This window comes from Coptis chinensis, unplaced genomic scaffold (assembly GCF_015680905.1).
Source record: "Coptis chinensis isolate HL-2020 unplaced genomic scaffold, ASM1568090v1 utg2885_pilon_pilon, whole genome shotgun sequence".
In the NCBI taxonomy this organism is placed as follows: domain Eukaryota; kingdom Viridiplantae; phylum Streptophyta; class Magnoliopsida; order Ranunculales; family Ranunculaceae; genus Coptis; species Coptis chinensis.
In genome coordinates, this window is record NW_028238140.1 from 12501 (window position 1) to 24794 (window position 12294).

The window sequence follows — 12294 nt, forward strand, 5'->3', positions numbered from 1 at the left end:
TTTTTTTTGTTTTTTTGGATGGATAATCCAAAAAAAAAAATGATGATTTTTTTTTTTTTTTTTTTTTTTTTTTTTTTTTTTTTTTTTGTAGTATATACTCTAATAAAAAGAAAAAATGTTGTTGTCGTTATTGATATTTTTTTTTTTTTATAGTATATACTCTCCAAATAAAAAAAAAATGTTTTTTTGTATATTCTCTTGAATAAAAAGAAAATGTTTGTTTTGTTGTTGTTTTTAAGTGGAAATTTTATTTATAATGATAACAAATTTTACAAATAATTAAGACAAAAGCGTCTGACAAAATTTGTGACACAAGTCCTTTCTGAACTGCAAATCCTATCCTCCTAAATACAAACTCGTTAGAACCAACTGTCATTAGGTTGAAGTCCATAATTTTCTTCAATCACTAAAAGCGACTTAACAGTTGTTGTTGTGCTAAAAAAAACAACGATTAATCGAAACCCGAACGAAATGAAACAATGCTGGTTAACTCTACAAGCCTCCTCAAGTTACCACAGAATAAGAAAGAGAAAGCACATAAAATGAGACATGACTTTTGTATGAACACTCTTACGTGCTATGTGCGTGAAAAGTTAATTTTTTCAAGATGGGGTTTTTAACTTCAGATTTCCTAGATGAAGATCGTGGCTTCGTAATTAGGTTGAACATATGGAGAAATGTTTCAGAAGGTAGTTAGACCAACACGTATATTCTGACTTGATGGCGCAAACTTCAATAGTGGAAGCTGTTAAGAGCTTCTAGAGTAGTGCACGCGACTGTATTTGAGCAGAATAAGTTCAGTTAGCTTTGTTTTTGTTAGTTTTTTATTTGTTTTATTTTTATAGGTTTTATTTTTTTTTTTTTTTTTTTTTTTTTTTGTTTTGTAGTGGATAATCCACGAAAAAAAGAAAATGATGATTTTTTTGGTTTTTTTTGGATAATCCACGAAAAAAAGAAAATGATGAAGTTTTTTTTTTTTTTTTTTTTTTATATATACTTTTTTTAGAATAAAAAAAAAATGTTGTTGTCGTTATTGATATTTTTTTTATTTATAGTATATACTCTCCAAATAAAAGAAAATGTTTTTTTTTTGTATATTCTCTTCGAATAAAAGAAAATGTTGGTTTTGTTGTTGTTTTAAGTGGAAATTTTATTATAATGATAACAAATTTTACAAATAATTAAGACAAGCAAGCTGACAACAAAATTGTGACACAAGTCCTTTTCGAACTGCAAATCCTATCCTCCTAAATACAAACTTCGTTAGAACCAACTGTCATTAGGTTGAAGTCCATAATTTTCTTCAATCACTAAAAAGCGACTTAACAGTTGTTGTGCTAAAGAAAACAACAATTGTCGGCCCGAGCGAGAATGAAACAATCTTTGGTTAACTCTACAAAGCCTCCTCAAGTTACCACCTTTGAATAAGAAAAAGAAAGCACATAAAATGAGACATGACGAAAGAGAAAAAGAAAAGGGGAAAAACGAGGAGGAGAGAAGAGAGAGAGGTGAAGATCGAAGTTACATAGGGATTTCAAAGGTTGTAAAATCTGATTATACATTTAAGCGCCGTCACGTGGGGACCACGAAAAGTGACCTACGGTTTAGAGACAAGAAGAAAGGGTTATAGGATGGCAACGATGACTAAGAAAGGGAGAGGGAGACCAAAAAAAGTGAGAGAGGGAATCGATGAGGGAGAGGCTCGAGTGTGGAGTTGGAAGAAACACCAAAGGAAGTTCAAGTTCAAGACGCGGCAGAGGCAACCTGGACTCTTGCGGGGAAGAAGCGCGAGATTGAGGGAGGAGAATGAAGATCTTAGAAGAGAAAGGGAAACTACACAAAAGAGGGGAGGGACTAGAGAGCCGGAGAATAATAGCGAGATGGGGAACAGAGTGAGGAAGCCTCCGAGGGGACAAGAGAGGTGATCCGAGGGAGGGTCCGCGGCTGGAGGTGATCCAGGCGATGATTGAAAAGGATAGAGAAATAAGTCGGACGACGGAAAAAAAGCCAAGGGGTGGTGAAGAAGGTAGTAGCGGACTTAATCGAACCCGCTAAGCGGATTCTGTTTGGAATTCGAGGTAAAAGAGAAGAGGTTTACGCAACCGAGGTTCGAAAGCGATATGACGGGAAGGGTGATCCCGCGGACCACTTACACCATTTTAGGCGGCAGATGCCGGCTGTGGCAAGAGAGTAAGTATGACGGACTCCATTTGCATGATGTTTCCGCTAGTCCGAAAGGGGAGCTTCGGATTGGTATTACCGATTGACGCGTCAAAGATATAAAGTTCGAGGATTTGGAGCGGGCATTCGTGGACCATTTCATTCATCGAAAACGTAGAGTAGTGGATATCGCGGACCTCTTCAATGTCAAACGAAATCCGCCCAGACGGCGAGGGAATTTTTGTGTAGGTTCAAGGAGGAGACGTTGAGGGGTCGAGAATTTGGATGAGCACACCGCAAAGAATAGCATTCCAAAGATGGGTTGAAGCGAGGTACTAGAGTCCATGAATCGTGTCCAAAATCGGTCCGCGGCGTTACATGCCGTGATCCAAAGGTCGAAAATACATACGATATGAGGATATCTGCAGAGAACCGCTAAGGAGCCTAGGAAGACGGAGAAATCGGTGCATAGTGTAGGGACGAAACGACCAGAAAGAGCGGAGGAAAGGCTGCGGCCCGTGAAGGGGGGATCTTACAGGAAGAGACACACAAAGCCGAGAGAGGTCGAGACATAGCGAGGAGAGACACTTCGCGAGAAAACCATACCGCGATATAAGCGGCAACTCCTTTGAACAAAACTTTAGAGGAGATATTGCCGTTAATCAAAGGGATGCAGTATTTTTTGAAGGTCCGAAAGCACGCCTAGAGAACTGGAAGAGAAGCCGTTTTTCGCGGCGTACCACCGGATCCAAACCCACGTAACCAACCAATGAGTGTTTAAACTGCGGCGGGTGGTTGGTAGAGAATGATAGAAAAGGGTTCTTTGAGAGAGTTCATCATCGGAGGCACACCCGGTCAAAGAAGACAACCGTAAGCGAGGATCCTAGGAACCATCAATGTCATCTTCGATTGGGGAAATAGTAGGAAGGAATGCTCACCGACAAAGTCGAGGAGGGCGTCCGGCTTTACAGCCAGATAAATGAGGTCTCGAGCATTCGCGACCCGGTGCCGGGCCACGGAGGGGATGTAGGATAGAATTCTCACCAAAGGATCCGGAAGCGGTAATCTCTCCCCACGAGGATCTGTTGGGTGATAACAATTGCGATGGGTAATTACATGGTGAAGAGGGTGTTAATAGATTGCGGAAGCTCAGTTGATTTGTTGTTTAGCGGTGCTATGGAGGAAATGAATATTGAGAAGAAACAATTGAAGCCTCCCCGGACCAATCTGTTTGGATTCAACGGTAGCATGACCGAACCCATAGGGGAGCTGGAGCTACCAATAGAATCGCAGTCCGGTAACGGTGTTCACCCGTTTCATGGTCGTGGACTCCACATCGCAATTCAATGCCATCTTGGGAAGGAGATGGATTCACGAGATGAAGGCAATTCCATCCACCTACTATCAAGTGATCCGTTTCCCGACTAAAGGGAGGAATGTAATGAGATAAGAGGAGACCAAGCCGCTGCTCAAAGAATACACCGGTGGTGGTTCGAGAGTTGATCCGCGCACCGCACAAGGGCGGAAAGAGGGCGGACACGGCAGGTAGCAATCACAGCCTGATAACGGTCCCGAGTTGCCCGATGGGGCTGAAAGACAATGGATGAGGTGGAGACGATGAACGTAAATCTTTTGAGAGGAGGAGAAACCGTGTCTATTGGGGCCGATTTATCGGAGAGTTGGAAAGCAAAGTTGACCGCCTTGTTGATTGAGAACAACGATTTGTTCGCATGGTCCGTGGAGGATCTGGTGGGACTGGATCCAGAATTTGCTTTGTCACAGTTGCATATGAGAGAAGGGGCCAAGCCCATCCGGCAAAAAATGAGAGGCTTAAAGCCGCAGTATGCGCAGGGGATACGAGAGGAGATACATAGGTTGAAAGCGGCGGGGATTATTCGCGAATGCAAATTCACGGAATGGCTCTCCAACATTGTCGCGGTTCCAAAAAAGAATGGGAAAGTAAGAATGTGTGTCGACTTCACGGATGTCAATTTACAATGTCCAAAAGATTGTTACCCAATGCCGCGGATAGACGAGTTGGTGGATCGGACTGCGGAGTTTAAGTTCTTCTCTTTCATGGACGCATCTATGGGATACAATCAGGTGTTCATGTATGAGTCGGACCAAGACAAAACCGCGTTTATAGTAGGGAGTTTTCTTTTATATACCGAATGCCTTTTTCGGCTTGAAGAACGCGCCGGGGCTACCTTTCAGAGGATAGGTGAGAAGATGTTTGAGAGCAAGATCAGAAGGGGAATGGAAATCTACATAGATGACATGGTGGAAAAGAGTATGACCGAGGAGGAACATCTGGAGGGATTGAAGGAGACGTTTGCAATATTACGGACATACAAGCTGATGTTGAACCCTGACAAATGCACCTTTGGGGTGACGTCGGGAAAAGTTCTTGGGTTACATCATCACATACCCGGAATAGAAGCAAATCCGGACCGATCGTGGCTTTGGTAGAGATGCAATCACCCCGTGATGTGAAAGAGGTCCGAGGTTGGCGGGGAAGAATCGCGGCTCTCAACAGATTCATTTCAAAATCCTCGGACAAGTGTAAACCTCTGTACCTACTCTTGCGGAAAACAACGGACTTCCAATGGACCGAGGCGTGTGAAAAAGCTTTCCAGGAGTTAAAGGTTTATTTGGGAAGAGCCCCTATCTTGTCGCGACCAGGGCAAGGAGAAAAACTGTATCTGTACTTGGGGGTGTCGGAGTACGCAATCAGCTCCGTGTTGATAAGGGTGGTGGACAAGGATATAGAGAGGCGGTGTATTTTGAGCAAAACCATGTTAGATCACGAGAAACCAGATATAGCAGGATCGAGAAATTCGCTCTGGCGTTGGTTTTCTCAGCTTTGAAACTAAAACCGTACTTCGATGCTCACTCGGTAGTGGTGGTGACAAATTTACCACTCAAACAGGCCCTGAAAGCGGAAAAGTCAGGAAGAATGTTGAAGTGGGCGGTAGTGCTGAGTTCATACGACATAGAGTACCGTCGGGACAAAGAGAAGGCACAGGCTATGGCAGAATTCCTGGCAGAATTCCCAGCCGAGGACCCTACATGGGGAGAGGAAATGGTTATGGAACGAGAGGGCGATCCTAGTCATGACCCATTCGACCCTTGGGATATGAGAAACGGGTGGAGGGTCTTTGCAGATGGATCCGCGACCGACACCGGAAGCGGGATCGGGGTGGTGTTGGTTACACCGGAGAACAACCGATTAGAATTATCGATGAAGTTGGGGTTCGCAGCTTCGAACAATGAATCAGAGTATGAGGCGGTGATAGCGGGGGTTGGAAATGGCGGCGATCTCGGGTGAATGAATTAACGGTGTATTCAGATTCCAATTTGGTAATATGTCAAATGAACGGAGAGTTTGCAGCCCGGTGCCCCAGGATGGAAAAATATTTAGAGGTATTACAGAGAAAGGCTAACAAGTTTACTAAGATCAAGTTCGCCCACCTGGGCCGCGGTGAGAACCGACACGCCGATGCGTTAGCATATGTTGCGGCGGTGCTACCAGGAACTGAGGGCCGAGCCGTCGAAATTAGGGTGCTGAACAAACCAAGTACGTCAGAGGGTGAAACAGTTTTGGGAGTCACCGAGAATGAGACAGGGTGGAGGGAACCCATAAAGAGTTTCCTTGCGGGGTCAGAGATCGAGGACAAACGGGAGAGAAAAAGAATGGAACAGGTGTCTCAAAGATACACTCTGATAGATGGTGACTTATACAGACGCAATGTCAGCGGACCGTTATTGAAATGCATTGGGCTTAAACAGGCAGAAGAGGTCTTGAGTGAGATTCATGAGGGGGATTGTGGGAGTCATTCTGCCGGTAGGACGACGGCACATCGATTATTATCTCAAGGGTATTTTTGGCCGCACATGAAGCGGGACGCAACGGAGTATGCAAAGAGGTGTGAGAAATGCCAAAGATTCTCACCGCTGATACATGCTCCTGCTGAGTCTTTGCATAAGGTATTCAGCCCTTGGCCTTTCGCCATGTGGGCGCTCGATATCGTTGGACCGCTCCCGCCGCGATGGCAAACGAAGGTTCGTGGTGTTGGCGCGGCAATTATTTCACCAAATGGGTTGAGGGTGTGGCACTGCAGCAGGTTAAGGAGGAGCAAGTCAAGAAATTCCTGTGGGAAAATATAATTTGCCGATTTGGGCTGCCGCATACCATAATCGCAGACAACGGTACTCAATTCACTGGGGGCAAAGTACGCGAATTCCTCCAAGCATTCAAGGTGAAGCAAGGATTCTCAGCTCCTTACAATCCGGGGGAATGGTCGCCGTAATCCTCTAACAAGACAATAATGGATAATTTGAAGAAGAAGTTAGAAGATCGAAAAGGGGGCGACGAGTTGAATCGGGTGCTATGGGCGCATCAACAACACCCACGAACTTCCACTCAAGAGTAAGCCATTTGCCATGGCCTATGGAGTGGAGGCGGTGATTCCCGTAGAGATGGTGGAGGCGCACAACGAGAACCGTGAGCCGTAGAGGGAGGAGTCAATGAAGTTATTTTAGCTCGGACTGAACCTTACAGAGGAAAGGAGGGATATGGCGCGCATCAAGTTGGAAGAGTACCACGAGAGATTGCGAGGCAAGATGACAAGAGGGTGAAGCCACGGCAGTTCAGTGGGGACCGCGTTACGAAAAAGTAACCCCAACCACCGAAAAAGAGAAGGACGGAAAGTTGGGGCCCAACCGGGGCCATACACCGCGGGTCGAAGGGGCGGGGGGCCGGACCTATCGGTTACAGATTACGAAGGGGGAGGACATCGCGAGACCTTGGAACATAAGAATGTTGAAGAAATTTTATGAGTGATGCTTTGTACAGTTTATTTTAATTAAAGACAAGCTCGAATCAACGAGATTCTCATCTAAGTGTATGATGATGTTATGTGTCGCCCATCTTGTCATCATCGAATCAGTGCAATCGAGACCAAAGAATTCGGCGTGTAATGGCCGTGAACACTCAAACCAATCAGGGGGCAAACTGAAGCTGCCCCAACAGCCTCACGGTAGAGACAGCCGAGGGGGGACGAGCCCTTCGTGGACGATGAGGTCCAAAACAACTGGGGCAAACCGAAGCCGCCCCCCCAAGAGCCTCACCGGTGAGAGATAACGGAGGGGACGAGCCCTTCCGTGGGCCGATGTGGTCCGAACCAACCGGGGCAAACGGAGTCGCCCCAAAGAGCCTCCGCGGCCGAGAGATATAACGGAGGGGACGAGGCCCTTCGCGGACGGCGAGGTCCGAACCAACCGGGGGCAAACTAAGTTGCCCCCAAATAGCCCCACAGCTGCCAGAGACAGTGAGATGGGAAGCCATCCGCGGATGCGGTGGTCCAGAAACAAATTTTGGGCGGACTGTGCGGCCCCAAAAACAAATTGTCACAGACAGTTAAGCATAATATAGTTGAGCAACTTGGAAAAACATTTTCCCCAAAAAATATCTGTAATACATCGAGATTGGCAAAGGTTGAGCCCGCTGGGAACACCCAGAAATACGGGGCACGCATAATATCCAGAACACCAAATAAAGAACAAGTATATTACAAAAGATATTGAGATATAAAACAAAGGGTTGAACTCCGATCACTGCTCCTCGGCGGGTGCGGGGAGTAGAGGTGTCCTCGGGCATCTCTTTAAGGGAGCCTTCCGGATATGTTCACTACCTCATCGGTGGCCACCGGGGCGATCGCGGCCTCTTGTCGACAAATGGGGGGGAGGTAGCAGTGGATCGGCGGCTTGGTCAAGGGCAGGAGGCGGCGAGGGAAGAAGTCTCCCAGCAGCGGTAAGCTCGGCCATCTGACGCTTCAGTTCTCTAGCGATTTTCTTTTTACGCTAGAGTCGCGAAGCGGTCGAGGCACCGCCGGGACCGGTCAAGGGTGGTTTCTTTCTTGGCCGGGCCTCCATTGCCCTTCACTAGTCGGTTTAGCCTGAAGGTCCGCTATTTGCTGACGGAGAGCCCCTTCTGTGACCTTATTGTCGTTGTGTGCCTTGAGGGCCGCGATACGAGTAATCATCGCGTTCTTTCTCCAGCTTGGCATATTTTGCCTTCCAGCCGTCCTGCCCATGGATCTCTCGCTTCACCGCCTCCGGGGTGTCCAAGGTGTTAGTCAATCCCGGATGGCGTAGCCTATGTCCGTGCTCACCGACCACGAGAGGAGTTAGAGGTGACACAAAGTAATGATGCAAGGCAAGAGAATCAAGATGAGACTCACCTTCTCCCACCCAGTGTAGATGGCAGCGCGGTGGGCATCAAACGTTCCCGAGTCACCGTAGGCTTGATCTCGTGGAAGATGGGATGAGAAGAACAGAGGCAGCCACCGCGGCATTGTCTAAAGCGGAGTCTCTAGTGGTGACGGGAGATCCCTGGCCTTGAACTCGGGATGCCAGATTTCAGCCCAACGGGCACGGATCCTTACCATGACGGCTGATGGGACCAACGGCCGTGGGGCCGCAGCCATCGGGGCGGATGGGGCAGCAGGAGGGAGGTGTTTCCGCAGTTCTACACCTCTTGGCGGGTGGCCCCTACGCGGCGCCGAAGGTCTCTGCTTCATCTTCGTGGTCGCCGTGTCCCACAATTTGAGTTTGTTGACATCCATGTTACGGGTGGGGGAGGGGAGTCGGAGATCGCAAAATCGCCCTCCCAATCGGCAAAGGGAAGAATATGAGCCGGGGACACCTCTTTGCCGGGTGGATTGGTCCGAGCAGCGGTAGAGTGTTTCTTCCGTCCGCCAGCCGGATCTAAGGGCCTCGGCTTGTGAATGAGAGATCTTTTGGTGTAGCCCTCTCTTCTTAGTCTTGGGGGAGAAGGTTTGGGCAATCTCTCTTTAGGTGGAGGCAGACGATAGAAAGGGCCTTGATACGGGCCGAAGTCTTTGAGGGTTGGGTCGAGAAGGAGCGGAGTGGCTTTTTCAGGATCAATGCCTAGAAGGCCGCACTGGTCGTTTCCCAGATCGCGGAGTTTCTGAAAGATTGCGGAGTAGACACCGTTGTAAAGTTGTGAATGAGAATCGGGCCTCCAACCGACAAAGAAAGTTAAGCGGCAAGGTCAAAGACGGATAAGAATGAATACAAGGACACACCAACTGCTCAGATACACTTACCGCTCCTGAGAAAGTGTAAGTGCCTTAGAGAAACCTCAGAAGGGATGTCCGCTGACAGAAAGTTCCCGGACACATACAAAGGGTAATGGTGCCACACTTTATCAGAGGTGGTGATGTGAAGAATGAAAGATTTCTTTTTCGTGGACGACTACAAAAGGATTGATAGCCTACAATGCCAAACTTGGTACTCTTTTGATGAAGTAATGGGCAATGACATCGCGGAGTTTGATCTGGGGAGAGTTGGTTTTGTTGTAAAAGTTGGCAGCGTACATGACACGCCAAAAATTGCCAATGCCTTGACATGGCGGAATGTTGAAGTGATTGCATACTTCTATGTCAAGCAAAGACAGGGGGAACCTTAAGCCGGCTACTATTTGCCCAATGGTAACGACCAGGCTCCCTGGCCGCGGTTCTACAAGATGGGGAAAATGAGTTATGCCCGACACATGCTCTAACAGCACATCATCTGGGATGCCATAAGCGGCTTTTTGCTAGCGTCTAGGTTAGGTCTATGGGTAGGATGAAGGTGGGGAAGCTTAAACGATCTCCCGAGGTAGAAGGGATAGCGGCGGGCTTGTCGCCCCGGAGGTGGGAGAGTCCGATCCGTTAAGCGATGGTGTTACTATATCTAGAGGGTGGGGTCTCCGATCGATCGATCGGACGACGGAGGAGTTCGAGGACTCGGCGGCATATGAGATTCGAGATGGGCGAGGCAAAGAAGCGTGATTTCCAAAATTCGATCAAGATAAAGATATCCCACGTTCTAATGGGTGGGGAAAAGAGATGAACGATGGATCGGAACTAAATAAAAAACCAAGAATGGAAAAGAGGGAAGAGGAAGGAGAGCAAACCTGACCTTCAATGCAGCTGCAAGCAAGGAAGAGAAAGCACAAATGACGGAGACAGTAACCGGTAAGAGAACCGCTGGAGGAAGATGCTAACAAGAAGAGCGGAACAATTAGAGCAGAGGAAGAGGAAGAAGAGAGAGAGGTGCTGAGGTTAGAGAATGAAAGAGGGAAGAATAATGGGAAAGATGAAGGGTTTGAGCGGGATTCGAGGCATCAGGGGTAACCAAGTAATTTTCCGGAGGGTAATATCCAAAGGCCAAGAGAAATGGACCAGAGGATGGGCGCCACGTGGATATCGAAGAACGAGGTGTCGTTCTCGGTAATCATGACGCTGCGGCATGCTAAGCACGCTGCGTGAGAGAACGAGCAAAGCAAGCGTTGAGATATATGCGTGTCCGTCCGTTGGTAGATAGCACGCGCGTTGAGAGAAAAGCACACGATATCATTAAGCAAAAGAAGTAGGGGCCGCGGATCGATAAATTTGAGAATATCTCGGACCCCCAAACGAAGTTCTTCACGGTTTCGGGGCCGAGAGGGGCATTTGTATCTACCAAATTCATGACCATGGGGATGACATGTCTCAAAGACCGAGGTAACTTAAGAAACCAGAGAGTGAGAGTACAGGATATAGGCCGCGGTACTTGAGGCAGTAGTGGACGGTTAGCGGTTATGAACTGGAGAGGTGGAGATCGTGGAATCAGGAAGCGGTTAGCGGTTAGGGAGTATAAGAGAGAGAGAAAGAGAGAAAAGAAAAGGGGAAAAAACGAGGAGAGAGAGAAGAGAGAGGCTGTAAGATCAGAAGTTACATAGGGATTTCAAAGGTTGTAAAATCTGATTATACAACACTCTTACGTGGTATGTGCGTGAAAAGTTAATTTTTTCAAAATGGGGTTTTTAACTTCAGATTTGCTGGATGAAGATCGTGGCTTTGTAGTTAGGTAGAACATATGGAAAAATGTTTCAGTAGGTAGTTAGGCCAACACGCATATTCTCGAATTGATGGCGAAACTTCAATAGTGGAAGCCTTGCAAGAGCTTCAGAGTAATGTCTGCCTTTGTATTTGAAAGCGAAGAAGTTCGCTTAAGCTTTGTTTTGTTAGTTTTTTATTTGTTTTATTTTTTATAGGTTTTCTTTTTTTTTTTTTTTTTTTTTTTTTGGTTTTTGTAGTGGATAATCCACGAAAAAAAAGAAAATGATGATTTTTTTTTCAGTTTTTTCGTAGTATATACTCTACGAATAAAAGAAAATGTTGTTGTCGTTATTGATATTTTTTTACAACTTTGCCAAATAAAGAAGACAAAGTACTTAAATAAAACTTATAGTAAAACTTTTTTCCAAACTTCCAATTCAACGGGAATCGAAGGAAAGTCGCCATCTCTTCTTTGATCTCCGTTTAACTCAGTAATAAAAAATCAATTACTTCGGATGTCCATTCCTCACACACCACAGACTGCATTATATTGATTAATTTTTGCATTAAAGATAATTGATTTAATTTTTCACTAACCCAAATGAAAACGTTTAAAGATGATTAAATTTGCATTAACCCAAATGGAAACGTTTTATTGATTAATTTTTGCATTATAGATTATTGATTTAATTTTGCATTAAAGGTTGAGAAGAGTTCAACGCAAATCCCCACGCACATCTAACTCAGATCCCAAGACGATCCCTACCACTTTTTGTCCTCCCATTTTGTTTTATTATTATAGATAGATATTGCATACAACACTTATTTCTGGTTGGGCCGGTTTCGATGGCTTTACCTGGATCTGCGGATTTTGATCCCTCCCACCCTGTCCTTGATCCAATGATCTCGCTTTAACTCTGCTAGTTGCTCACTGAGATTTGATATTTTGATAGTGCCAACCAGTGGGACCTTCCGATGAAAAAATGCTGCAAAAGGTTTTTTGTGGTACACAACATGACAAGTAAATGAAAGTCTCACCATGCAAACCGGATCAAATGGCATAAAAACCATTTTAGCTTTACAGAAGACATGGCAAGGTGGTGCCATTTTGCTCAAATGGTATACTTAATTTCCAGTACTTTAAGGTTAAAACTGGTCAAAACTAGAATTATTAAACCATTGCTGCATCTCCGAACTGGTTTCAACTTACAAGTAGTCAGGTACCTAAGCTATTGTGCATTTGTGC

The 12294-nt window shown here is 46.0% G+C and overlaps 2 protein-coding genes across 2 annotated transcripts; both read left to right on the top strand.

Moving 5' to 3' along the window:
• Positions 1–3759: 3759 nt before the first annotated feature.
• On the top strand, positions 3760–5488 carry LOC147473266 (uncharacterized). The gene is made up of 2 exons (XM_086587628.1): positions 3760–4563; positions 4820–5488. Exons 1-2 carry the CDS (start codon positions 3760–3762, stop codon positions 5486–5488), a joined length of 1473 nt encoding a protein of 490 aa, XP_086443754.1.
• A 77-nt stretch (positions 5489–5565) lies between these two features.
• LOC147473267 (uncharacterized) lies at positions 5566–6327 on the top strand. Its single transcript, XM_086587629.1, has one exon. It carries the CDS (start codon positions 5566–5568, stop codon positions 6325–6327), a length of 762 nt encoding a protein of 253 aa, XP_086443755.1.
• The last annotated feature ends 5967 nt before the right edge of the window (positions 6328–12294 follow it).

Excerpts from the sequence above, each read along its gene's own strand:
- LOC147473267 (XM_086587629.1), top strand. The coding sequence starts at position 5,566 with ATGGAAAAATATTTAGAGGTATTACAGAGAAAGGCTAACAAGTTTACT.
- LOC147473266 (XM_086587628.1), top strand. The coding sequence starts at position 3,760 with ATGGATGAGGTGGAGACGATGAACGTAAATCTTTTGAGAGGAGGAGAA. Across the intron at positions 4,564-4,819 it reads TTGGGGTGACGTCGGGAAAA|AGCCCCTATCTTGTCGCGAC; the intron begins GTTCTTGGGTTA and ends TTATTTGGGAAG.